The sequence below is a fragment of the Lagopus leucura genome, unplaced genomic scaffold (assembly GCF_019238085.1).
Source record: "Lagopus leucura isolate 7727_CA_CO unplaced genomic scaffold, USGS_WTPT01 Super-Scaffold_100002, whole genome shotgun sequence".
NCBI lineage: Eukaryota > Metazoa > Chordata > Aves > Galliformes > Phasianidae > Lagopus > Lagopus leucura.
Window position 1 is genome coordinate 6,077,236 of NW_024962263.1, and position 13,700 is coordinate 6,090,935.

A 13,700-nucleotide genomic window follows, 5' to 3' on the forward strand; every position below is an offset into this window, starting at 1 on the left:
TGCTGCTATTTTCAAATTAATACTGGATCCTTAAAAAGAAAATCCTGCTGTGGTTCTTGGTCTTTTGCAGCGTGATCGAAATTGCCAGATCAACAGCTGCAGGAACCTTCTACCTTGATGTTTAATGGCTTGTACCTTCTGTTGTTCAACTGTACCACTTAACCATGGGGGGATGGGGATGTGGACATGGCCATGCGTGTGGCTGCCTTGACATACTGCCTGAGATGTCTGACATGCCAAGGCTCCAAGAGTTGACTTGGCAGCTGCCCAGCAAATTTTTCTGAAGGCTCGATTGGTAGCCAGAAACCCAGGCTGTCAGAGTTGTGTTACGCAGTAAATCGTTTTCTTTTAGCAGAAGTTTCTAATCCAATTGCAGCTGCAGTTTTTTCTTGGTCTGTAATCAAAGAGAAGTATGCATTATTTCATGGCGTTTTAGGAAGTTAAGGGTCGTTTGCATGCTTTTCCTTAGAGGCCTGCGCTCACCTACATGGGAGATGACGCTTGAATTATTTTGGATGACTCTTGGGTGGCATGTGTTTGTGTACAGCGTACCCTTTTGAAGATGGTCAAGCTTTTTTAACAGAATGCCCACTAAGGAGCCTGTTTATCAGATCAGTGCTTTTGTTTGAGTTTTTTTTTCCTTTTCTTTTCAAGTATTAGTCCTAGTGATCATACAAAGGTTCATAGCTGGTACCATCTGACCTTCCATCCAGTGCCCTGCCACCTTTCACGACTTCCCTGTGCGCGCTGCCAGCTCTCAGCGCAGCTCAAAATGCCCGCACCCAGGGTGCCAGAGAACCGAGCAGCTTCTTGGTGCTGCTGCCAGTAAGAGACGATTCGAGGTGCAGTTCTGCTCTGAGATGATAAATGAGGCAACTTTCAGCCTGGCTTTGCTCCCATTTTGTTTGGGCGCAGTGTTTTCTTTTTCTTTCTTTTTTTTTTATTCTTTTCTTTCAATTGTTTATCTTGGCAGACCAACAAGGGAAGCAGTTGATGTCTTGTAAGCTTTCACTGGTTTCATATTGAGTAGTAGATTGCTAGAGATGCAGGCACGTAGCTGAGGTCTCTGAGATTATGTAAAAGAACCAATTAGCACGCAAAGCCACAATGTCTAAATATTCTATTTTTGGACCTAAGGTGAAGTTGAGGATTATTTTTTGTGTCTCAATTCTGGGAGGCTGTGTTAAGGGTTGTGTTGGATAGAAAATACAGGCTGCGTGTTGACTCCTCTCATGTGTTCTTGCAGGAGCAGGTTGAAGCTCAGTGGGCTCAAAGATGCCCTAGGCCTTTAGTGACCCAAAAAACCAGAGCGTTTCTCTTCCATGCTGCTCCTGATCTGAAAGGAGGAAATGGGATCCCTAGTGCAGCAGGAGCTGCAGATTTGCTCTAACCAATGGAGACTGCAGGGGATGAAAGCTGCAGAAGGAGTACAGAAGTTGGCAGATGAGAAGCTTCTGTTTTCCTCCGTTGTATCTTTGCCATATTAACATCAGTTCTGCTAGTCAGGAGCTATAACGTAGTACGAGTTTTTTGGGGAAGTTGTTTGGAAGTACTAGGAAAAAAGTCACTATAATTATCAGATGCACTTAATACTCTAACAGAACCATTAATAAAGAAAATTTCCCCTTTCCTCATGTTAGCTAGCACATTTTTAAAACATGACCTATTTTCCTAAAGTAGACAGAACAGATTACATTTTCCAGAAGGCATGAGTCACTGTGCTATAAAGTCTCCAAGCTGTATCAATCTTCATCAACTTAAGCCATTCATGAGGTTTTATTTTTTTCTCACTGAATATAAGCAGTTTGTTTTAAATGAGAAACTGCTACATCCTCTCTGGATAGTTAAACTTGATTAAAAGGTTAAATATTAAGTAGGTGTGAACTTTATTCGGAGAGGAAGGGGGAGTGGAAGGACCTTGATAGTAAGCAGAAGGCTGCGTGGATGCTGCTCAGAGTATGTACGGGATATCCAGTTTGCAAGGTGCTGTGCCTGGCTATAAGAAATCAAAGCTGCACGATAGCTGCCAGGAGTAGAGAATCTGTATTTATTCAGCTTCATTTGAATAAATTAGAATCTGATTTCAAATAGTCGTCCCGAAAGCTTGGGAGTTTCAACTGGGAATTTACTGCCGCCTGGTTCTTGCAAGTTGCACGGGGAGGGAGCTGGCACCGCTGAGCCAGAGCAGGGGATTTCCTCCGCCAGCCCAATGGGAGCAGCGTGTTCAGAACCATCAAAAGGCCGATGGGACCTTATGGCAGCAAGAGAGAGCTGTGCCAGCACAACGGGGAAGTCTGCGTGCTGTGTGAGTAGTAAGATTCTGCACCTCCTCGGAGGTTCGCCCTATGCCGTGTGTGCGTAGTGCAAGCGGGCTCCGCTCATGAACAGGCGTGCTAATCGCTCCCAGAGGTGGTAGCTTGCCTGGGACTGCATGGGCCATCTCTTTCAGTCTGGGAAGTCATATCGAGGTTTTCCACTTATTCCTCTTAGGTCTGGCATTCTTATAGAGAAAAACAGGTCTAGCTGTTTTCCATTGATAATACACAGCCAAAAGGCAAAATCTGTTGCAGGTCTTGAATTTAGTAAACAAACATTTCCATTTTGGTCCTTCAACTGAAAAGTAATTTATATGATCTCTGAGAATGTGTTGTCTGTTTTTCATGCAGGAGACAGATTTTCATTTTGTTGCTAACTAAACAGGGAAAAAAAGAAACCAACCCTTTGAAATAGTTTTCCTTCAAAAATATCCTTGAGGAAAGGCTAGAAGCTTGTGGTTTATTTTTCCCATTGCTTCAAAATGACCTTCTTGCATCTGCAGGAAAAACACTCAGGGGGCTGCCGAACCATGAAGGCGTATTCATTTAGGGCACTGGGTGCCACAGTGATTTTGACTGAGCATTGGCTACGGTGCTGGAAAAAAAAAGGGGGGGTTGTGTTTTGTTATTTTGCTTTCTGCAGCCTGGCAAGAGGAATGGGGTCAGGAGATGCGTGCTTGGGAAAGACCCAAAGAGGGAGCTGGAAATACGCCAGCCGCTCTGAGTCACAGCACACATACTCATAAGTATCTTTGTACCTTACAAAGTCCTGACTTTTCAAATAAAGCCATCACTGCTGTTAAAGTATTTACATAAAGTAAAACAAATAGCTTTGAGTGCTGCCTGCATTCTCCCTTGTTCCAGCCATACTTTTACCCTGTGAACTGTGACTCCTGTTTGCTTAAGGCAAGGCTGGGCCAGGCTGAGGAATGTGATATCTGGTGATGAATGAATGGAGAAACCCGAGTCAGGAGTCCGCGTGTACTTGGGATGCTCGCTGCGGAGTAGAGCAGCACGAGGCCTGCCTCCTGCTTTTGCCTGCTTTGGGGGGGTTTTGTGTCAGAAATAGGAAGGCCATGTGAGCAAGCTGCACAGCTGTGCTGCAGTGTGCCGGCACCAAGCTGTAGGTGAAGGGTGGGAGATGTGGGTGGCGGTTTGATTTCGTTACGAATATAGACAGAAATATACGTTTGCATATACAGTTGTATATTAGTGTGTATTACATATTGATTTTTATGCATCTATTATATATTAATACATACACGTGCATTGTAGCACTGCTATATATTAATATGTAAGTATTATGTATAAAACATTATGTAATATTTAGACTGTGTGTAGTAAAACCACACCTAGATTTCTTCCCAAGTGAGGAGTGTGTAGAGCTGATGTTGTGCACACATTACCCCTGAAACTGTGGAGCTGCAGGCAAGCTGCCAGCCAGGCTGGGCAGAGAGGGCTTCCCACTGTCTGTGCCTTCTGTACAACTGTGCCATGTAGATGCATGGAGGCTGTGCTCAGTCCGTCCCCTGGCACTGAATTTGCTGACCTCTGACTTGGCTGCCCTGCCAGATGAAGTTCAGGTATAAATGACATCTGTTTTCCTGAAATGGCATAACAGAGAAGGTGGCATGACTGATTTTTTAGCAGTTTCAAGGAAATGGTGGAGTTTGGTCTTCTAAATTCTGCCCTGGGGTTGTTTTCTTCAGTCCCTGGTTGTTTTCTTACATTATTTTCTTTATACCAAGTCTATGAGCTAATCTTGCTACCAGACCAGGAGGCAGAAACAATCTAGGCTGACCTTCCACACTGCAAAGGCTCTGAGCTTGCAGTGATGAACGCGCTGTTTAAGATGTTATTCAGTGCTTTTTAGGGCCTAAGTCAATAACGGACAATCCATTAGTTCCCCATAAGTTGTTTCAATGGCTAATTACTTGCACAGTTGAGGAAATTGTTCTCTAATTCCAACTTAAATTTTTCTGAATTCGAGTTCCAGCTGTTGGACGTTACTGTACTCCTCTCTGCCAGCCTCAAGAGCCATCTATTATCAAATTTCTGCTCCCCGTGGAAATGTTTAAAGGCAGTGATCAAGTCAGTTTCTTTGGGGATTGGTAGTTTTCTCTTTTTTGTTTGATTATGATTTTTATTTTTTTTTTGAGGAACTGCACAGATTAAATTGCTCGAGGCTTTCAATGCAAGGTATTCTGAGCAGCTCTGGGTGTGCACGCGCCGCGTTGCTGCGGTGAGGCGGCTCTCCAGCTGAGTGTGGGAGCACGGAGCAAGGCACGGTGCGGCTCTCCCTCGGCGGCACGGCGAGGAAGGGATGTTCTGACCCATGTAATTATGGTTAAAAGTGTCGGGAGCCGGAGCTGCTTCCCTGCAAGAGCCCAGCTGGGTGCCGAGTCAGCTGCTCTCTGGCTTGTGGCTGCTTTTGTGCTGCACGCTAGAGGGGAGATGCAGTCGATGATTGTGAAAGATTTTTATTGCTCCTACATATGGAGCCACATGAATGTGGGCATTGGCACCGGTTTAGCCTCTTATTTTGCTGACCTTGGATAACACGGCGTTGGAGGGCTTGAGGTCTTTTATGCAAGGCGGGCGACGGGAATGAGGAAAGCCCACAGCAAAGCGATGGCAATTGCAGCCTTGGCACGAGTGGGCTCTGATGTGGAGGGCCTCCTCTGTAAGCAGCTCTGTTGAGACTGCTGCTGGTACAGATGTGGTCACGAGGCCGATATGGTTCTGCCTGATGTGCGCTCCACTCATTGGGAGCGCTGTGAGATGTTGCTGCGTCACTTCAGGGGCAGCCAGAAGAGGCCTTTGGTGCTGTCTCCTGGGACCTGCTCCTTCCCTGGTGATGCCGTGGCCATCCTGCAGCAGGGCTGGGGTCTTTAGCTGGCACAACAAGGACCTCTCGGTGGCATTGTCCCTCTGAAAACAGAGCTGCCTGCTGTCACACATACAGTACATTGTTTGTGGAGGAGAAGTGACCTCATGACGTTTACCGAAGCGTTTCAAGGAGGTGGTAGCCTTCAGACTATAAGGCCTCTTCTGTGTGGTGATCATCTCCTTACCTACAGAGCAGCAGCTGCAAGCAGTGCATCCCAGGGACCTGGCTGTGCCCTGTGAAGGTTGCTCATCCCTGCTGCCACTTGGCACCAAGTGCCTGGAGATCTTCCAAACCCTGTCAGCAGATCTCACCCTGCTGCCATTGAACTAACAGGCACCACCACCACCACATGTTCTTTGCAGCAAGCTTTGGCATAATGAAGGGCGCTGAAGTGGGATTCGTTGCTCAATGCATTTCTGTTCTTTTTGCTGCTGTATTTTGAACAGGAATGAAGGGCTCGGGGTATCAGGAGCTGATGGTTGTTTTGGTGCAACTTTCAGGTCTTTGGGAAACGCTCCCAGAAAGATAGAGGAGAGGTGAGTGAGGTGAGGTGAGAGAGTGATGGCCTTCCCGTTTTGGGGTGGGTCTGGTGTTTCGTGAGCCTTGGCCTGAAGGAGACTGAAAATGGCAACGTGTCTTCCAGTACAAGATATGTTAGCTGGAGTTGAGAATTACACACCCATACATACTTCACATGCGTGGCTTAAAGTGCATAAAAACAAGTGGTGAGGGGTGTGCTGCCTCATGTAGGGCTCTGTGTACCTCACCTCAGCTTCAGATTAATGGCCGGAATGTGTCCTTGTCCTCTTGTTCACTGCCCTCTGTATAAAGAATTTCCACAAATACAGCTGGAGGGAGTGAGAGGCATCCTCAGGCTTGTGTCTGTAATGTGGTCAAATAAAAACCATGGATGCTCACGAGTATTTCCTAACAGAGCAGTTTCCTTAGGGATTCAATTAGTTACCTCATGATCTGCTGTAAAAACAGAAACGCGTGAAGCCCAGCCTTTCCCTTCCTGGTTTACTTTCAGTGTGTTCTGGTCTACGGGAACATAAATGTTGTTTCTTGGGTGATTTCTGTTAAAATCAGGCAAGCTGTGGCCATCTGTATCATTTGTTCTGTTGAGGTTTAAAGTTGTGTTGGCAGCAAAATCGTAAATGGAAGTTGTTTGTAAAAACTGCTGTTGACAAAACAACTGGAAGTGCTAGTCCTTCTAAAGCGCTTGCCTGGAGATTCTTGTTTCTCTTTGCTGTGGATGTTCAGTTACAAAGTTTGCTGTCTTGGCTTGGAGGTCCCTGCGTGCTGAAGCTCTCTGGGCACAGCTCAGCGCTGCTCAGAGCGTAGTAGCTGGTCTGTAGTGTGAAGGGTGAATTGCACTGCCAAAATGCTAACTGCTTTGCTACAGTCATTGTTTTGGCTCTTTTTTTTTTTTTTTTTTCCCCTTTTCTTTCTTTCTTTCTTTATTTTTTTTACCAACTCATTTGTCCTTCAGCTGGGGGGAAGAATGGTTTTGATCACAGTTCAGCGGCTGAATGCCAGTATCTTACTGGAGGAGTAAAGGAAAAACTATTGGTGTGCACCCTAAACTAAGCTTACTTTTTAAGTTGTTTGTGTTGGTCTCTTCTTTATCACACAGGATGGTGTAAACTCTCATGCCTCCTGGTGTGAGTGTTGTGGTTTTCCTGTGCAGTGTGGCCATGTGGTGTGCTTACCTGAGCAAGGCCTCTCTGGAAATGTCTTTTTTTGCTTGGCATTCATGTAGCTTGAGGGAAATTCGAGAACAGAAATGCTCAAATATGACTTTAAAGACCCTGAGACAATAATAATAAGACTTGTGAAAATGTGATATACCTTTTTTTTTTTTTTTTTTAAGATGCACCTGATTTTACTTATGTCTTTGTATCAGTTTGCTGACTTAATTTATTTGAATGCGAAAGGCTTTAGGGAAATACTTTTCCAGGGAATTAATCTTTTAACTAAAGCAAATACTAAATATGACATACACCAGTATTCCTTTTGACAATATAGCATTTGTCTTCTAAAAATGAAGTAGAAAACACATGCCCCCTGGGCCAAATTCCACTTTACTTTATGCTAAGATAAATTCAGAACAACTTCATTGTTATCAACTACACTGTAATTCTGCAATAAATACAAATCATTTAAGCAGAGAACTGATAATGTAATATCAGTATGTAAAATCTTGAGCTGAGAGGCAAAAACCAAGGCCAAAATGGTAATAAGAAAGGCTGGCTTACAGAACTTTCTAGTAAGTTTTATGCAATATTTGACTTAATTTAATGGTGTGGAATTTCTTCCCCCTTATTTTAATTGCCTGAGAGAGCAATTCCAGGCTGTTCAAATTTCTCCACAAGGCAGAATGATTCGTTATGAGAATTTTAACAAATAAGCTTTTACCTGCTGTCTAACACCTGGCAGACAGCTTCTGCTGTTTGCAGGATAAGGGATTAGAGGGGCTGATGGTCTGATTTGATGATAATGGCTATCTGTTAGTGTTTCTTGAGGTTAGATTGCATTTTGTTGCACAGTATTTTTTTCAACTTCTCTCCCTTTTTTTAATCATTTATCTAACTCTAGGCATTGGGGTGTTGTTTATTGTTTTTGCTACTCGTTGTTTCGGATGCACACAATTAACGTCTCCTTTCTGTTTCCATCTTCAGGATGACAGCGATGGGATTCCCTGGTCAGAGGAGAGGGTGGTGCGGAAGGTCCTTTATTTATCTCTGAAGGAGTTCAAGAACGCACAGAAGCGGCAACATGGGGATGGCATTAGTGGAAGCCTGAAGGCAGTGAATGGTAAGCTGCCTCCCTGCTATCTCTGCAAGGACTCAGTTGTTTCAAACGCAGCTCCTTTGCTGTCGCAAGGAAGGAGACCAGTGCACCTTCTGGCATGCACTGTGTCCTTTCAAAATACAAAGACGAGCTCATTTCTAAAGTGTTTAAAATGCCCGATTTGGACAATCTGTGTGTTCCTGTTGAGCTGTTGTAGATAGGGATAAGGGTAGAGGGTAGGTGTTGAAGTGGAGGCCAGAGCAAAGCTGTTCAGTAGAAAAGGAGGCTTCTCTGATCTGTCTGATCAGTGATGTACTTTGTAGGTTTACAGCAAAGGTGTCCAGTTAAAGGTAACTGATTTCTTACAGATGCAGTGAAAATTCATGAGGAGATAAATGGAAACTGAATCAGTTACATTGGTGAAGGACAGACAGACAGAATATACTTGTTCAGTGTCATTCAGGTACAAGAAACTGGCTAACCAGGGCCTGCAGCTCTGGAGTGGGCTTGGTTCAGGCCCTCAGTTGCCTAAAGGTGAAGTAGCACGGGACCTATGTAAAAAAATGTAGGGGACTGAGGGCAAATGTGCTGAAACACTGGATTCCCATAGTTAAGTTCTTCAGGGAGTTTAAAGGTTTTTTAAAGAGATGCAGACAAAGCTACATGGTAGGGACTTGTTTATGTCATCCTTTGACATTGACCGGAGGTGGCAAAGGAGGTAGGGTGATCACTGTTACTGTTGTTTGTCATTATTATCACTTGTTTCTTATCCCCTTCCCTATGGTAGCCCAGAGGTGAACCTAAGTTTGTCTCTTGCAGATTTGCTCACTGACACAGCACCCTTTTTGAAAAGGCTTTGTCATGCTAGCTTGAGCCTTCAAAGCGATGAGTAGCAGGATTCAGATTTCTGGGCAGGCTTACTGTTCTCTCTTCACTCTCAAGAGCTTATTTGCTTCTTTATGGAAGTTTATAGCAATTCCTTTTAAGCATGTGCATAACTATACATGTGCTAATGCATTACAGCAGCAGCTGGGTGCTTGCTTACTTGTTAGGTTATTCATATTTATATGTAACTTGTATTTTTGACACGGTGAGTCAAATTTCACTGCATTTTCACTGAGCCTTATTGCTGACAAGGCAAAAACCTAGGGGAATGGCTGGAGAATTGCAGACAACACAATAAAGTTACTGTATTGCGTAAGCAGTTGTGAACTCCTTAATGTGATTAAAGATGACCTCAGTCTTCTGAGTTCAGTAATAATATCAAATAGTGATCTGATGGGAAGGGGCATCTAGCTTTAGCAGCAAGCGATTAATAAGCTTGGAGGTGTACACAAAACAGTGCTGCCTTTTTTTCCCCTCCAACACCTCTGCATCATTGATCTTCTGTCAAACACAATTTCTCTTGGAAAGTTTCTTATTCTATTGTGGGGATTTTGTTTAGTCAAAGGAAAAAGTCTAAAGGCGTGAAGCACAGTAATTGTGTGTTAGGAGGCTTTGATGGTGTGCCAGCTTACAGGATGACTGAGGTTTTTATGGTGTCTAGTTTCTCCAAAGGCAGCTGAGATGAAAAGTGAGTTGGCTGGGAATGCTGTGTGAATGCAGGTACCAGGCATGGAATATGCCACAGGCTTTCTCTGGCAATGGCATGGCTCACGACTTCAGAGCTTGCCTCTGGTGTTAAGAATTGTATTGCTGGGTGCTTTTTCTCCTTCACAAAAATAGGTGATCAGTTCTGTGGGGGTTTTGGCTTGCTTACTTATTTACTGATTTTGAGTTAGAATTACTCTCTGTTGTTTTCCCTTCTGTTTGTTACATGATGCTTTACGTGTCCTTTCTCAGCACTGCTCTATTTCAACAGTACTGTCCAAAGGCTCCATTTGTCCAATAGTATTTAGAAGAAGGTGTCACCATACAGAGGAAAGCTTTACAGAAGGGAGAAGGATTGACACAGTGCAATGACATTAAGAAAATCTATGAAAACATGGAGTTTGCTCATTATATCTTTTAAAGAAACATTAACCATATATTTTCAAATCCACAGATCTTTATGGACAGAGAAAAAAAAATAGGTCATGCTAAAAATTTTATCAGACTGTTCTGAATTTTGGAAAACATAACATCTTAAAGATTAGCTTCAGATCCGTGACTTTATGCCATTAGAGTTTTAAAAGAATATTTATTGATTATGTTCTTTGTTTCAATATGAAGATTGCAACCAATGTTTCTAGTGCATTTTTTCAAAAGATAGTATTGCAGTTAAGTGCATGTATGGGAACTGCTGAGCCACAGCCTGAACCTCTGATTGACCACCTGAGGCGAGCACTGAGTCAGCCAGAGGAGCACAGGTGAAGGCAATTCAGCTGTGTGCCGGAAGGGGGGCAGCCTGGCTGCACCTCTCCTAGACCTATTGAAGAGCTGGCTGCCAGTGGGGAAGGATCTCTGCTGGAGATCTGCTCTGCTGGAGTTCTGTGAGTGAGCCCAGGATAGGAGTAAGCCTTCTATTTATTCTCTTGTTATCTTAGCCTACTTTGCCTAACTCTCTTGTTTATTTTGTGATTATAGCATCCTAATAGTCTTTGATTGTACAGTACATCTCTTTATTAGTGCTCAGCACCCACAGCTCTGCTGGGGGGGAACAAAAAATCCTAGCTGAAATTTAAAGGTGTTCTGTGCCTCCTGCTGTGGTTTAACCCCAGAAGGCAGCTCAGCTCCACACAGCTTTTCACTACTCTCCCCAAATGGGGTGGGTGAGAATCAGAAAGGTAAAAGAGTGAGAACTTGTGGGTTGAGCTAAAGGCAGTTTACTAGGTAAAGCAAAAGCTGCGTGTAAAGCAGAACAAGGCGTTCATTTGCTGTTTCCAATCAGCAGACAGATGTTCAGCCACGACATGCAGCATGGTTTCTTGGGGAGATGAATGCCACCACTTTGAACATTCCCAATCCCCTTCCTCTTCCCTCACCCCTGTAAAGGCAAGGGTTGCATCCATTTCAGGGTTTGTGCTGCACAACCTTGTCACTGTTCCTAGCAAATGTTAATGGGCATTGCTCCTTCTGTTGCTGGAAATCAAATAGATCACCTTCCAGCACCTGGCACACCTAAGCATTTCCAAGAGTGGGAAGGAGAGCCCTGAGAGTAGTTCAAGCTGCCTGAGCTCCTTGCTAGAAGTAGAAGTATAGGTTGGTCTCCTGTTTTTCTGAGAGCTCAGAAGACTGCAATATTTGCAAAACAACTGGATAGTAAGATCTGATCTTGGTGCTGCCGTCTGTAGTGCAGAGAGTTGTGGTTTTTTTTTCTTCCTGGTTTTATAACTGTCATTCCCCTATACTTATTTACAAGCTTGCAATCTGTAGTTTTTTTTCCTGAGAAAGTACTGACTTCTGGCAATAGAAGAAGATAAAATATGCACTACCCTCTTGCAACTATTGTCTTTAAGTACTTTCTATGGCTTCAGAGCATCTGAAGTTGCATAAATGTGCTACAGTAGCTGTTTACTAGTGTTCTCCAACATTATTATCAGAATATTTCAGCTGGTTAGTGCAGTAGTAAACCTGATGATAAGGCAGCCAGTACAGTGCTGCTTTTCTTATTGATAGTGTGAAAAGCGAGCTCAGCTTCAGTGTTGTAAGAGGTGAACCCATTAGCAGGAGTCTTCTCTGGGCTGAAATTTCTGCATGTTCAAAGAGGGGCCAGTGGTGGCACAGGGAAAACTTCCATGCCTCTCTGAACAATACAAATTAATAAAATGAGATGGAAGAGTTCAAATGAGTTTTGGAGATTAACTGTACTGTAGTGAATTATATATGGCTGCCTCCACCTTGCAATTAAAGATATCTGTTATCCTGAAAGCAGTCTTGCATGATGGTTTTGTCTGGGGAGCGTGGTGAAGAACAGAGTTGGGGATATCCTTACTCCTACCTTTCTTTGCATACCCTTTTCACTTGAGTTTTTTGCTTATATGTTTGTCCTGCTAGTTATTTTCCCACGTTTTTATCCTGTGTTCTTTACTTTCGGGTTTTTGTTGGTTGGTTGGCTTTTGTTATCCAGCCAGAAGGATTTCAGAGAAAGAGCAGGGGTGTTTTATGGCTCTTCTACCAGTGGATGTACTGCTGTATGTTTATGTTGGCTCTAGGTGCCCACAGAGTATAGAATGACACTGCGCAGTATGCCTGTGTTTGCTACGTTCTCCTCCAGCATGTGGGAATATAAAATCTGAAGGGGATGCCTCTGTAAGTTGTCAGGAAACCTTTTGTAGTCCTAAGTGGGATGCTGCAGTTCTGATTATGGAAACAGGCTTGCCCACTGGAAAACCTGTGGGGACCTCTTTACTGATTTTGATTATTGCCGCCTGTCACTTGTGTTAGGATTTTAAGAACAGGGATTGGTGTTTGGAATGGTGATATCAATTTTCAGAGATCCTCATCTAAGAGGTAAGCTAATTCCCCTAGGAAATAGCTTTCTTGTGTAGCATAGGATGAGAAATACGGCTGTGTATGGGGTGGGAGGTGGGGAAACCCGCATGCAATAAAAGCTGTTACTATCACTTGTGTTCTGTTAATGAGAATTAAACCAATATGTCAAAAGAGTGCATCATAAAGCAAATTTTTATGATAGAGAGCTTAAATTTTATTTTTAGAAAGTAGCGATGAAGAAGAAGTTTGTGATCCAGAAGTGCTGGCATTTCATAAATGAAGAAAGTGCAGAAGTTTGCGTGTTTGTTTAAGGTGGTTGGTAATTCCACTGGAATGACAAACTAGACAATGGAATTATTCAAGCATATAGTGCATCGACAGTAGCTATACAAAAGGTGTCATGACAATTTCCAAACATGCCAACTAGGTTAAATGTGTGGCAAACATAAGCTTGTTGGGAAATTGAATGTATGTGAGGGAGTATTTTGGTTCAAGGAGGAAGTCTTGCATGCCTAATGAATCGAGAATTGATGAGTAAGAATATGTAATATTTCTACTCTGACATTCTTCACCTTACATTTAGTCTCCTTAAAGTCATCAATTCATTTGTATAGGCGAAGGAACTTCATGCAGTCTTTAAACAGAGGTTGTATTTGGTCCACTGTTGGCTGTGGTGTCCATTCCTTCCTCGTGCTGCTCCGTTCCTCTCCTGAACCACTTCCACACAGATGCCAGGGCGACTTTTGCTATAGGTTGTTCCCTCCACTGAAGAGCTGAAATGCATCAAGACAGACAACTGGGAGCCTCTGAGGCATCACATTGCCTTGTCTGGGACTACCCATCCCACAAGCACCATGCTGAGCAGAGCAGGGAGCCGTGCTGCTTGGAAGGGGCTGTGTTTGTGTTTGATGTGTCTACTTTCAGGTGTTTTCATACTCGCTGCCCCATGGTTTTCAGCTATGCTCCCTGGTGGTCTGAAAGAAAGTAGCCCTTCTCCTTCACTGTGATGATTCAGATACAGTAACTTCATCTCTCTCATTTTTGAAAGCTTCAATTAAATATTGGAAGAAGGTTTTACGCTAATGTTTGTCTAGGGAGCTTTTCACTCCATCAGTGATATGAAATTGCGTTTGTTGACAGTAGGTAATGTCTGTCTGTCTCCCTCCTAAGCTTTAGTAGAAGATTGTAAGTGTGCCAAGGACCCTTGTCAGTATAAGTGGATTTTTAAAATGCATTTACAGAAGCAGAAATACCTCCTTCAGTCTCACAAGATTTTCCCTTTACATTCG

The 13,700-nt window shown here is 43.5% G+C and overlaps 1 protein-coding gene across 2 annotated transcripts in view; it reads left to right on the forward strand.

Annotated features, from left to right (window-relative positions):
• Positions 1-13,700, forward strand: part of JARID2 (jumonji and AT-rich interaction domain containing 2) — a 203,343-nt gene that overhangs the window by 78,168 nt on the left and 111,475 nt on the right. For both annotated transcript variants that reach the window (XM_042869275.1, XM_042869276.1), the window contains exon 2: positions 7,887-8,022. In XM_042869275.1, the coding sequence (XP_042725209.1) occupies positions 7,887-8,022 (136 nt within the window). The remainder of the gene's footprint in view (positions 1-7,886; positions 8,023-13,700) is intronic.